The 14386-nt window shown below is 47.9% G+C and overlaps 1 protein-coding gene across 4 annotated transcripts in view; it reads left to right on the forward strand.

Moving 5' to 3' along the window:
• The window catches only part of LOC140387934 (plexin-B2-like), a 311161-nt gene that overhangs the window by 196567 nt on the left and 100208 nt on the right, over positions 1-14386 (forward strand). For all 4 annotated transcript variants that reach the window (XM_072471277.1, XM_072471280.1, XM_072471279.1 and 1 more), the window contains one exon: positions 9468-10575. In XM_072471277.1, the coding sequence (XP_072327378.1) occupies positions 9481-10575 (1095 nt within the window). In that variant the 5' untranslated portion in view covers positions 9468-9480. The remainder of the gene's footprint in view (positions 1-9467; positions 10576-14386) is intronic.

Raw genomic sequence — 14386 nt, forward strand, 5'->3', positions numbered from 1 at the left:
ATCCATAAGCCTATAAATTCCTCATCATCAATTACCTGCCTAACACCCCTTTTTAAAATTACTTCTGGAATTAGCTTCCACCATCCTTTTGGGTAGAATATTCCAGATCCTTAAACTGAATTGAAAAGGTTGTTAATAGAAATTAAGAGTAATAAACACTGAACTGACTTTTAGGAAACATCACAGCAAACCCTCACCCAGTGGAAGGTAATCAAAGACTATTTGCCTTAAATTAATCGATGCTGGCTCTCTTTGACTAACCCATGCCTTTCCAAATAAATGTTCATTCGCCACCAAAGGGTCCGGGTCCACTCGCTCCTCCACTATCCTGGCTAAGACCGTGAACACTCCCGCCCAGAATCTTCCCAATTTTTTACAACCCCAAAACATGTGTGCATGATTCGCTGGCCCCTGCCCACACCCCTCACACTCATCTGTTACCCCCTGAAAGAACCCACTCATTCTCGCCTGAGTCATATGCATCCTGTGCACCACCTTAAACTGTATCAGGCTCATCCTTGCACAAGAGGAGGCCCCGTTCACCTTTCGCAGTGCCTCACTCCATACTCCCCAATTAATCTCCATTCCCAACTCCGCTTCCCATTTCTCCTTGATCTTCACCACCCGCTCGCCTCCCTGCTCCCTCAGCCACTTGTATATATCCCCAATTCTTCCCTCCCCTTCCACATCTGGAAGCAGCAGTCGCTCCAGCAGGGTGCATCCCTGCAATCTAGGAAACCCCTTCCAGACCTTTCGTGCAAAGACCTTAACCTGTAGATACCTGAACTCACTACCCCTCGGCAGCTCTCCCCTCTCCCTCAGCTCCTCCAGACTGGCGAACCCTTCCTCCAAATACAAATCCCTCATCTTGACCAGCCCCACTTCCCTCCACCTCCTTTATACACTATCCATCCTCCCCAGCTCAAACCCATGATTCTCGCACAGCGGCGTTAGCAACGACATCCCTTCCACCCTAAAATGCCTCCTCAGCTGATTCCATATCGTCACCGTGGACTGCACCACTGGGCTCCCTGAATACCTACTCTGAGCCATTGACAATGCTGCCATCACCATAGCCCTCAAACTAGACCCCTTACAAGATTCCTCCTCCATCCTAATCCACTCTACCCTTTCTCCTTCCCACCACTGCCGCACCTTGTCCACATTCGCCTACCAATAATAATGAAGCAAGTTTGGCAATGCCAACCCCCCCCCCCCCCCCCCCCCCCCCCCCCCCCGCTGCCTCTGTAGCAGGGCCCCCCCCTCCCCACCCTCGGCACCTTCCCTGCCCACACAAAGTCAGAGATGATTGCGTCCACTTTCCGAAAAAAGGCCTTTGGTATAAAGATCGGTACAGCCTGAAAGATAAGCAAGAACAGTGGCAGAATATTCATTTTCACCACTTGGACCTTCCCCGCCAACGTTAAGTGCAGTGTTTCCCACCTCTTAAGGTCCTCCCTGGTCTCCTCCACTAGCTTTGTTAAGTTCCACTTATGGAACCCCGTCCATTCCCTCGCTACATAAATCCCCAAGTACCTAAACCTATCGCTCACTACCGTAAATGGTATCCCCCTAAATTAGCCCGCTGTGCCAGCTCATTCACCGGGAATACCTCGCTTTTCCCTACATTCAGCTTGTATCCCGAGAACCCTCCAAACCTCCCCAACAGGCCCACAATCCTTCCCATACTCTCCAACGGGTCCGAAACATACAGCAAGAGGTCATCGGCATAGAGCGACACCCGATGCTCCCTCCGTCCCCTCATTATCCCCTGCCACTCTGCCGACCCCCTGAGAGCCATCGCCAATGGCTCTATGGCCAGAGCAAACAGCAGTGGCGACAGCGGGCACCCCTGCCTCGTACCCCTGTATAAGTCAAAGCTTTTTCATATCATTCTTCCTCGCCCTCACTCTTGGTGCCACATATCTCGGCCCAAACCCAAACTTTCCCAAAACTTCGAACAAGTACCGCCACTCCACCCGATCAAATGCTTTCTCCGCGTCCATGGACACCACCACCTCCGGTACCAGAGCTCTCGACGGATTCATCACCACATTCAACAGCTGTCTTATATTACTCGCGAGCTGCCTGCCCTTCACAAAGCCTGTTTGATCTTCTGCAACCACCCCTGGGACACAATCCTCCATTCTCCCCACCAACAACTTAACCAATACTTTCACATCTATGTTCAATAGTGATTGGGTCTATACGACCCACATTCCACCAGATCCTTCCCTTTTTTGGGGATTAGTGTGATTACTGCCTGCTTCATCGTCTCCGGCAACTCCCCCTTTTCCAGTGCTTCATTAAACACCCCCAACAGATGTGGTGCCAGGTCCGCCGCAAATTCCGTATAAAATTCTGCCGGGTACCCATCCGGCCCAGGGGCCTTCCCCGACTTCATACCCGATACTATCCAGCACCTCCCTCAGCCCCAGGGGCTCCTCCAACGCCTGCCTCTTTGCTTCCTCCACCTGGGGAAATTCCAGCTCGCCCAGAAACCACCCCATGTCCCCCTCCTCTCCTCCTGGGTCTGCTTCTTAGGTCCCTGGTAATACTCTCTAAATGCCTCATTTATCTTCCCTGGCTCTGACACCACATCCCCAACCCCAGTCCAGATCTTCAATATTTCCCTGGACGCAGCCTGCCTCCGCAGCTGGTTTGCCAGCATGCGGCTCGCCTTCTCCCCATACTCGTATTGCAACCCTCTTGCCCTACGCAGTTGCCCTACCGCCCTCCCCGTTGTCAGCCTGTCAAATTGCCCCTGCAATTTTTTCCTACTCGCCAATCCCTCCACGGTGGGCACCCTCGAATATTTCCTGTCCACCTCCACTATCTCACTCACTAGACGGTCATGTTCCGCCCTCCTTTCCTTATTTGCACGAACCGTAAATGAGATAATGTCTCCCCGGACCACTGCCTTCAGTGCTTCCCAGAAAATGCCTGCCGACACCTCCCCATTCTGATTGAACTCCACATAATCCCTAATCGCCAACCGTACCTTATCACAAAAACCTCCATCCGCCAACAACCCTGAGTCAAACCTCCACCCCGGCCTCTGCTCTCACCCTGTACTGAACCGAATATCCAGCCAGTGGGGTGCATGGTCCGAGATAACTATCCCCGCATACTCTGCCCCCTCCACCCCAACCAAAATCTCCCGACTCACCTTATAGACATGTGAAAAGAAGGAATACTCCCTTCCCCCAGGGTTCTGAAAGCATCATGGATCCACCATACCCATCCTCTCCGTAAAATCCCCAGCTCCCTTGCCATTTGTACCCTACCCATCAACCTGGGGCTCAATCGATACACCCTTGGCTCCAGGACAGTTTAAAATCTCCTCCCATGATCAACTGGTTCGTGGCCAAATCCGGGATTGCTGCCAGCAACCCCCTCATAAAACCCACATCATCCCAATTTGGGGCATACACATTTACCAACACTACCGGTGCCCCTTCCAATACCCCACTCACAATCACATTTCTCTCACCTGGATCCCTCACCTCCTTCGCACTCATGAATCCCATTTTTTTGCTCATTAAATCGCCACACCCCTCGATTTCAAATCAAACCCCGAGTGAGAAACCTGCCCGACCCACCCCTTCCTTAACCTAACTTGGTCCTTCACACGGAGGTGTGTCTCCTGCAAAAAGATAACCCCCGCTTTCAAGGTCCTGAGGTGCGCGAACACCCACAACCTTTTAACTGGCCCATTCAGTCCCTGGACATTCCACGTTACCAACCTTACCAGAGGCTTGCGCCTCCAATCCCCTCTACCATCCGTCATCTTCCCCAGTTAACTCCTGCTTCTTTAATTCCACTCTCTACCTAGCCCATCCCAGATGGCCCCTTTCTTCGCCCTTGATCATGTCATCTCTCACTCCCTACCGCGTCGCAGAAACCCCCCCCCCCCGCTTTTCCCCTTCCGCTTCTTCCCCCCCCCACTTCCCCTTTTCCCCCTCCCCCCGGCCACCCCTCTTGGCTTTTTCCCCCACCACCTCACTTCCTTTCACCAGCATGACCGGCTAGCGCGGCTGCCCCTGCCCAAAGGCACATCCTAATAACCTCCCCCTCCCTCTTCCCCTCCCACTCCTCAGCTCAAAGAAGGTGGTCTCCTGCTGGCCTTGCCTTCCCCCACCCAGACAAGAACTTCTCCTGAACCCCAGGTAGCCTTCTCCAAAAGCAAACAAACAGATGTTAAGCACAAACAGTCCCATAAAACGTGAGGGGCGTTGGGAACATCTATCCCCACATAAACTTTTCACCCCTACAACTCCTTACAATCTCAACATTGAACAGAACCCCCCCCCACAAAAAAAGGCGAAAATCCCCCAATCTCTACACCCACTTTAAACATGCTCCCGACCATTACATCGTGCCAGCACCCCTGTTCCCAAACATTGTCCACTCAGTTCTCCCCCAGTTTATGCTCCTTAATGACGTCTTTGGGTGCTTCTGGAGTCTCAAAATAATACTCCCGGCCTCCGAACGTCACCCATAATTTCGCCGGGTAGAGCACCCCAAACCTGATCTGCCGCCGGAACAGCACCGCCTTGACCTTGTTGAAAGTTTCCCGCCGTTTTGCCAACTCGGCTCTGATGTCCTGATAAATCCAGATGTTATTTCCCTCCCAGTTGCAGCTACGCTTCTTCCTGGCCCACCGTAAAATGTTCTCTTTCTCCATAAATTTATGGAGTCTCACGATCACCGTCCGCGGCGGCTCCCCAGCTCCAGGCTTTTGCCTCCGAGACCTATGCGCTCGGTCCACTTCAGGGGCCTTATCTAGCACCCCTTCTGCCACCAGCCCCGCCAGCATCTTCGAGATGTTCCTCGTGGTACTCTCACCTTCCACTGCTTCAGGCAGGCCCACTATTCGCAGGTCCTGCCCTCTCGAGGCATTCTCCTGCTCCTCCACCTTAGCCCTCAATGTTTTACAAAGGTCTCCAGGAGCCCCACCTCCGCCTCCAGTGCCACCACACGATTGCTGTGGTCCAAGATCACTCTTTCAGTCTCCTGAATCTGTGACCCCTGCACCTCCAAACACCTCTCCATCCGCTCCAAAGTACTCTTCAGGGGTGCCACAGCTTCTGCAATGGCCTTTGCATGATCCTCATGCATTTCTTTCCTCTGTTTATGGAATTCCTCCTTGATAAAAGTCATCAGTTCCTGTATCTGGGGCCTTACAGCTTGCCCCTCCCCCGTCTGCATGCTGGAAGAGACTGTCTGTGAAGCACAAGACTGTTTCAACTTTCCAGCCAAACCTCTCACTGTGTTCTGCCGGGTCCGGTGATCAGAAGATCTACCATTCCAAGGGTAAACTGCTCCTCTAACATTCACCTACGCCTTTTCATCAAAATTCCACCCAGATTTGGGTAAAAAGAGCCCTTGTCTGAGACTTTGAACAGGAACAGCCCTTTATGTGATCAATCACTCCATGGTCACAAGCGGAAGTCCAACCCAACCATTTTGGACACCTAAAGGCAATTTATCATGGCCAATCCACCTAACCTGCACATCTTTGGACTGTGGGAGGAAACCGGAGCTCTCTGAGGAAAGTCACGCAGACACATGGAGAAAGTGCAAACTCCGCACAGACAGTGACCCAAGTCAGGAATCTAACCTGGGACCCTGGAGCTGTGAAGCAACTGTGCTAACCACTACTGTGCTACCACGGTAACACAATGCTACCGTGGGCAGCACGGGAGCATTGTGGATAGCACAATTGCTTCACAGCTCCAGGGTCCCAGGTTCGATTCCGGCTTGGGTCACTGTCTGTGCGGAGTCTGCACATTCTCCCCGTGTGTGCGTGGGTTTCCTCCGGGTGCTCCGGTTTCCTCCCACAGTCCAAAGATGTGCGGGTTCGGTGGATTGGCCATGATAAATTGCACTTAGTGACCAAAATTGCCGTTAGTGTTGGGTGGGGTTACTGGGTTATGGGGATAGGGTGGAGGTGTTGACCTTGGGTAGGGTGCTCTTTCCAAGAGCTGGTGCAGACTCGATGGGCCGAATGGCCTCCTTCTGCACTGTAAATTCTATGATAACTGTGCTACCGTGCCCCCCTGTTGCAATGGTCTCACAGTAATCATGTTTTTTTTTAAAATTTGGACTATAGTAATTTTCTGTAATAATGAGGATAATCAGTTCATGGAGGTATTACGAAGGTAGTCTTCTAGATCAAGGAACTTGATCATTTGGATCTAGTATTATGCAATGAGTAAGGGATAATTAATAATTTGATGGTAAATTGGCCTCTGGACAAGAGTGGTTATAATATGATAGAATTTTATACTGAGTTTGAAAGTAATTTAATTAACTCCGAAACCAGTTCTCAAATGAACTCAAACTGCACAGGTATAAGGGTCAAGTTGGCTAAGGTACATTGGGAAGCTATTAAAGATGACACTAGAAAACTAAACAAGCAATGGCTAGCACTTAAAGAATGAATACATAATTTGAAACAAATATGCTTTCCTCCAAGGCCACAAAATTCCACAAAAAAGTGGTGCAACTGCGAAAGATATTAGCTCAGAGAAAGAGGTTTATAATGTGGCCAAAGAGAGGAGCAAGCCTGAGGATTGGGAGAGTTTGAGAATTCGGCAAAGGAGGAGCATAAGGCTAATAAAGAAAGAGAGAAGATAATTGGGCAGCAAGGTAGCATAGTGGTTAGCACAATTGCTTCACAGCTCCAGGGTCCCAGGTTCGATTCCCGGCTGGGTCACTGTCTGTGCGGAGTTTGCACGTTCTCCCCGTGTCTGCGTGGGTTTCCTCCGAGTGCTCCGGTTTCCTCCCACCGTCCAAAGATGTGCAGTTTAGGTGGATTAGCCATGCTAAATTGCCCTCAGTGTCCAAAATTGCCCTTCGTGTTGGGTAGGGTTACTGGGTTATGGGGATAGGGTGGAGGTGTGGGCTGGGTAGGGTGCTCTTTCCAAGAGCCGGTGCAGACTCGATGGGCCGAACGGCTTCCTTCTGCGCTGTAAATTCTATGATAATTAGAGCGGACCAGCAAGAGTCATAAAACAAATGACGAGGGTTTATAAATGGGAAACGATTAGTGAGAGTTAACTGCAAAGTTAGTCAAATATAAATTAAAGAAACTTGTCTTTACCGATGTCGACCACTTGTGATTGCATTTATAAGATTGTGCTAAGAAGCACAGCTGATATAGTTGGAAGCAGATTTTTGTGATTAGACCGGATGCAGAACGGGAGGGTATCAATTTAATAAACTAGTCTTGAATAAGGCTACGGTTTGAAAAATGAGAATGTTTGTGAATGTAACCTGAGGCAGCAAAGGCAAATACATCTTGGAAGATTACAAGGGAAGATGCAGATCAAAGATGGTGATCAAATAATGGGGTGCAGTGGGTCCTGGGACCACGGATAGTTTCTTTGGAGATCCGCAAGTCAGAATTAAATGGTAGAGCCTAGGGCCAGCGATGGCAGTGAAAGTCGGGAGACAGCGCAGAGAAGAAGGATGTCAAAAAACAGCAAAAAAACGGCCGTGAAAAAAGCAGCTGAAAGTCCGTTGGGGAGTGGAAAGGTCACCGCGGGGTCAGCAAAGAAAATGGAGGTTGGAGCACCAGGGGAGGCCGCAGTGCTTACGGCTGAAGGAATAACTACGGTGATGGCTGCGGAATTCGAAAAGCAGTTGGCGCAGATTGCGAAATGCATGGAGACGGTGAGGAAGGAGATGAGGGAAGTTGAGTGTGCTGGTGGAGGAGGCGGTTTCCCCGGTGATGACGGCGGTGGCGAGCGCAGTGGCGGAGGTGCGAGAGCAAGGGGAGGCGCTGAAGGAAGTGGAGGAGATGTTATTGCAGCACGGTGATCAACTTGCCTCGATGGGGAAGGAGATGCGGAAGGTGATGGACACTAACAAGGATCTGCGAGGAAAAATGGAAGACCTGGAAAACAGATCCAGGCGACAGAACTTGAGGATTGTGGGGCTGCCCGAAGGAGTTGAAGGACCGAAGCCGACTGAGTATTTTGCAGCGATGCTGGCAAACTATTGGGGGAGGGGGAGGATCCCTCCCGATATGAACTGGATCGGGCTCATCGGTCGTGGAGGCCTGTACCAAAGGCGAGTGAGCTGCCAAGGGTAGTGACTCTGTGCTTCCGTAGGTACAGTGTGACGGAGAAGGTCCTGATCTGGGCTAAGCAGAAGCGGGTGGTGCAGTGGACTGGAGCTGGTATACGTCTATACCAGGACTTTACGGTGGAGCTGGCGAGGAGGCGGGCTGCCTTCAACCGGGTGAAGAGGGCACTGTACATTAGCAAGGTGCAGTGCGGCATTGTATATCCAGCGAAGCTGAGGGTGACTTACAAGCTCGGACTTTTATTTTGGAACGGCGGAAGCAGCGGAGGAGTTTGCGAAAGCAGAAGGACTGTGGCAGAACTGACAAATTGAGGAATGGCTATGTGCCGATGTAACCTCATGACTGTATTTTCTTCTTTTTTGTATCACTGCGCGCGGGTGTAGAGACTAAAGGAGCCAATGTTGTATATATTTGGACAACGGAAGGGATGGGACTTTCACTCGAAATGAGGGCTCTTTGGGGTGTAGGTGGATATGCGGGGTTTGTGTGCTAAAAGGGGATCTTTGGGCTTTCCTAGGGCCGGGCAAGGGGGAAAGGGACCCGGGCGGGGGCCTCCACGCTGGCCGGTGTGTGCCGGCCAGTGAACGGGAGTGAGGTGGGGGGAGGGGCTGCGGCCATTGGAGCCTGGCAGAACAGGGTCCGAGTGGTCTAGCCGTGGTGGAAAGTTGGGGGGAAGGAACCGAGGTTGGGAGGAGGAGTTTTACAAGAGGCAGTGGACGGGAGGAGCTGGAGACTTTGGGGGGGGGGGGGGGGGGGGGGGGTACAACTGTGGGGTATCATGTACGGTACTCTCTCAGAGGCTGGACGGCGCTGGTTGGGGGGGAGGCGGGGGAGCTGTGTAGATTAAGGGTGACTACGGGTAATCCCTGATTCCTTTTTGTCATTTGTTTATGTAAACACGCGGGATGAGGTTTGGGGGTTGGTGGGCGGATGGGATCGTTGTTATTATGGGGATTGACATATCTTGCTGATTATTGTTTATTGTTGATGGGTGTAAATGTGGGAGAAAATGTGAAAAAGGAGAATAAAAAAATTTTCAGAAAAAAAAGAATTAAATGGTAGATATATAAGCGCTTTGGTGTTTTGCTTGACATCATTTGGGGGCAAAATTTATTTAGCGTAAATAGTTCATGGTGATTTTATTTGGGAATGAGTGGACTTCCAAGGGTGGAGAGATTTGCTAGTTTCATGATTTGTTTTGTGCACCACCTCAAAATAAGATGTCTACCATGCCATGATCACTATTTAAGGTGCTATCAGGCACATTCAACAATTTAATTAATTTGAAGATAAGTTGGGGGTGAGTAAACATGCAAAAATAATGATTTCTTTAATTTGTATTTATACTTTTTTTTTGTGCTTTTGTTTGCAGTCCGGTTTTGGAGATGTCACCTTGGACGTGGATGTTCTGTGCATTTGCAGTCTTTTATGTCAGCTTTAATCCTGGAACTGAGGGATATAAGGAATTTACCAGCACCACAAAACTGCTACGTTTGGCTGTGGATGACACCACCGGGCGAGTGTATGTTGGGGCAGTGAATTTTCTCTATCAGTTAACATTAGATCTCCAACAGGAAGTGGAAAAAAAAACTGGCCCAAAACTTGATGATCCAGATTGTTTGCCACCAATAAGTGATAGCTGCATCCATCGAGTATTGACTCCGAATTACAATAAACTTCTTTTAATAGACAAAGATATGAATAGACTTGTAATATGTGGAAGTATATATAAAGGAATTTGCTCATTATTGCAGCTGGATAACATCAATCAAGTCATATATGAAAAAGTGGATGGTGGAGAAGTTACATTTGTTGCAAGTAATAAATCAAATGTGGGCCTCATAACTAACACAACTAACATGCGGGTGATGTTTGTTGGGAAGAGTTTTGAAAGTTATGCAAATGCAATAACGAGCACCAGAAGACTCTACCAAGAGAATCAGAATCAATTGTTTGTGCTCATTGACGATTCTTCGGCTGTGAAACCAGACTCTGCGCAATATCAACATGACTTTAAATTTTCATTTAAAGATGGCATCTTTGTTTACTTCATTTTTTCTCGAACGGATGGATTGCACCAGAAACGTCGAACCTATATATCACGTATTTGCATTTCTGACCCCCATTACTATTCCTATTTTGAGATGGTCCTGGAATGTGATGATTGTAATTTTGTACAGGCTGCTTACATCACTAATCCTGGAGAAAAGCTCGCTCAGTACATGAACGATTCCGAAGTCTATGGAACTGTAACTTCAGTGGATAAAGTGCTCTTTTCTGTGTTTAACAGAGATGACCCAAAGTCCGCCTCTCCTGATAAATCTGCTTTCTGCATTTTCTCCTTGAAGCAGATAAATGAAAAGATTGAAGAATATAGAGAACTCTGCTATAGCAACATAAGGAAAATTGATGAGGAAATAATCGTTCATAACCCTTACAAATCTGAAGGTTTTCACCAGTGTCCTGAGAAATTGGACAAGGTAGATACATTCACTGAACCCCCCCCCCTTCCCCAGGTGTATTTGTTAATGTTTTCTGAATGACATTTCATATCATACTGTAGACTGAACCACTTCAAGTTTTATTTGTGGTCATCAAACTTTGGGGCACTCTCTCGTCCATCAACATGTTCAAAGAACAAATGATATTAAAAGCAAAATACTGCAGATGCTGCAATCTGAAACAAAAACCGAGATTCCCAGAAAAATTCAGCAGGTCTGGCAGCAGCCCTAGGGAGAAAACACAATTATCGTTTTGGGTCTGTTTACTCTTCAGAAGTAAAGATGTGTTGGATTATATACTTTTATAAGAGGGTGAAATCACCTGGACCAGAGGGGTGGAATCACCTGGACCAATGATTAGTGGGAGCCTGGAGAGATTGCGACAAAGATGTTGCACAACTTGAGAACAAGTGGGTAGAAGAGAAAGGTCACCCGTCTGAAGTTGTTGAACTCGGGAACATTAGGAATTAGGAACACTTCACTTTTTAAACCAAATAATCAAATATTTTGACCGTTTTATTTGGCCATGTATTGTGCTTCCACAAGGCTTTTATTTAAAGAAAAAAGCACGAACATTACTCTGGTGACGAATATTTAATTTTATACTTTCATATGCTGAATGCTTCAGGCAGTCGGCTATCAGAGCACAGTGGTTAGCACTGTTGCTTCGCAGCGCCAGGGTTCCAGGTTTGATTCCCGGCTTGGGTCAGTGTGCAAAATCTGCACGTTGTCCCTGTGTCTGCGTGGGTTTCCTCCGGGTGCTCTGGGTTCCTCCCATAAGTCCCGAAAGACGTGCTGTTAGGTGAATTGGACATTCTGAATTCTCCCTCTGTGTACCCGAACAGGCGCCGGAATGTGGCGACTGGGGGCTTTTCATTGCAGGGTTAATGTAAGCCTACTTGTGATGATGGAGATTGTTGTTATTAATAATTATCTGCCTGTAAGCCAAATTGTTGATGGTGGAGGGAGTGTTCCAGTAGGGTTCTTCAACTGGATATATGTTCCAGTTTCATTTCCCCACTTCCTCTCTATCAGAGAGAATCACACCTGCTTGATATATATCCACCTGTTTTATTACATGCTATTCATATGATCGATATTGCCTCTGAAAGAAGGCAGTAAAGCATAAAGAAGAAAGTTCACTGGAACATTTCCAAGCAAAGTATAAAAGCTATGCAGCAGGTTAGTGGGGACCAGACATTGCAAATGGATTAGGAGACAACTGTTTGTTCCCAGGTGCAAAGGAAATTGAATGGGAAAAGGAGCAGCTTACTTGACACCAATAACCTTTTTCTAGTTTCTTTAAAATCAAAACAAATGCAAGTTGTCTTGCATTTTTCAGTGCTGGCGTTCTTCCTCCTCTCTCTATTTCCTTCCTTAATGTTGCATCGGTCCTTTGATTGTTTTTTGTGTTGCAATCCCACCAAAGACATTTGAGGAGGACCGTGCTCACACTTGGGTTGATGCATTTGTTCTGAACAAATGTCTGAATTGTGTCCAGGAAACTTTATTCATCTGCACTGGTGGATTGGTTGGGTGGATTGGTTATCACAGAATTTACAGTGCAGAAGGAGGCCATTCGGCCCATCGAGTCTGCACCGGCCCTTACAAAGATCACCCCACTCAAACCCACGTATCTACCCTATCCCCGTAACCCAGCAACCCCCACCCAACCTTTTACGACACTAAGGGCAATTTAGCATGGCCAATCCACCTAACCTGCACATCTTTGGATTGTGGGAGGAAACCGGAGCACCCAGAGGAAACCCACGCAGACACGTGGAGAACGTGCAGACTCCGCACAGACAGTGACCCAGCCGGGAATTGAACCTGGGCCCCTGGAGCTGTGAAGCAATTGTGCTAACCACCATGCTACCGTGCAGCTCCAAATGGCAATTGGTTTTCTGCCAGACTTAAAACTTTTATATCCTATATTTTTTTTAATGTGTTCAAATATGCATTTTTGGTGGTTATTGTACTGCACGAGGTGAAAGCAAATATAACATTGCTGGCAGAAAATGCATAGCATTTCTTCTTGTGGCACTTGTTGGGTTAGAAACTGTTCATGTTTAAAGAAGAAAGTAGTATGATACGTCGGAACACTGTTGAACCATGAATTAAGCTTGATTAGAATGTAAGTGAAGGGAAAAGGTGGAGTTTTTCTCCTTGGAGCAAACTGGATTTAGAGGTGATTTGTTAGAATTGTACAAGGTTATGCTATGTTTGGATAAGGTAGTCCGAGAAATACCAATCCGATTGACTGATAGTGCAAGGATTAGGGGACAGAGCTTTACGGTTTTGGGCAAGGGAAACAAGAGGAGGTTGTGATGGAGAACTCAGTTCCGTCGTGAGTGGTAATTACCTGGAGCCCGGTGCCTACAAGGGTGGAGTTAGTGGAAACAATCAATGATTCGAGAGGAAGTTGGATAGGCACTTGAAGGAAATAAACTTGCTCGGGTACAGGGATTGTGCAGGCAAGTGGGACTCACTGGATTGCTTTGTGGGGGACCAGCAAGGTCTCGGTGGGCCGAATGGGCACATCCTGTGCCACAAATGAACCTGACTCTCTGGACAGTGTAGGTGAGAAAGTCCATTCGGGCCGTCTTAGCTCATCAGAGCAAATCTATGGTTGTATCCTGTCAGCCCAACCAGAGCGTTTAAGGTTCGGAAATACTTCTGGAGCTTTTGCCTCCACACAGCTGCTGATAAGTTCATTTTTGTGTGTGGAACTTCCTAACAGCTGCTCTAAGTTGAACAATTTGACCCCGAGGCCTGTAAGTATTCGACCTGCTATTTTAAGGCAGTGTTACGGACTTGGCCTTCTAATCTGGTTCATTATCTCAAACCTTTGGTCAACTTCTTTTGAGAACTGAAAAGCCTGAATTTCTCCAAGACTTTGTTCAACAATGTTTTCTGATTCTGGTGATTTGAGGAAAATCTACAGGGGAGAAACGAGTGACTGTAAGGTGACGAGCAAAAGGACATACAGAAATTGATTAAGCAAACTATGAGGCAATATACTCTGGATATAAGAATTGTAAACAGGGCACGGTGGCGCAGTGGGTTAGCCCTGTTGTCTCACGGCGCCGAGGTCCCAGGTTCTGGGTCACTGTCTGTGTGGAGTTTGCACATTCTCCCCATGTTTGCGTGGTTTTCAAAGATGTGCAGACTAGGTGGATTGGCCACGCTAAATTGCCCCTGAATTGGAAAAAATAAATTGGGTACTCTAAATTTTTTTTAAATGTGTAAACAGAGAGGCACGAGGGGGAATAGAGCAAAGGGATTTGTGCCCCAAGATATGTTTTAAAAATTAGTTTGCAGGTACAAAAATAGATCAAAGGTCCACTGGATGCAGTTTTGTATGCTACAATAGTTTTTTTAAAAAAAACTTTTTAGAGTACCCAATTCATTTTTCCAATTAAGGGGCAATTTAGCATGGCCAATCCACCTACTCTGTACATCTTTAGGTTGTGGCAGCGAAACCCAGGCAGACACGGGGAGAATGTGCAAACTCCACATGGACAATGACCCAGGGCCGGGATCGAACCTGGGCCCTCGGTGCCGTGAGGCAGCAGTGCTAACCACTGTGCTGCCCCTGTGTGCTACGATAGTTTAGCATCTTAGACAGCACATGAGACAATGCAAACTGCCTGTAAGAGTCTAGTTTGGAAGCACAAAAGTGAATGTTACGCATTTAAATCGTCATACAGATCACTGCAAACTTTGAGATGTTACATTTTGTTCCATCATCCATATGATCAAAGTTTGCAGATGATGATATCCTACAGTG

Source organism: Scyliorhinus torazame, chromosome 13, assembly GCF_047496885.1.
Source record: "Scyliorhinus torazame isolate Kashiwa2021f chromosome 13, sScyTor2.1, whole genome shotgun sequence".
Taxonomy (NCBI): Eukaryota; Metazoa; Chordata; class Chondrichthyes; order Carcharhiniformes; family Scyliorhinidae; genus Scyliorhinus; species Scyliorhinus torazame.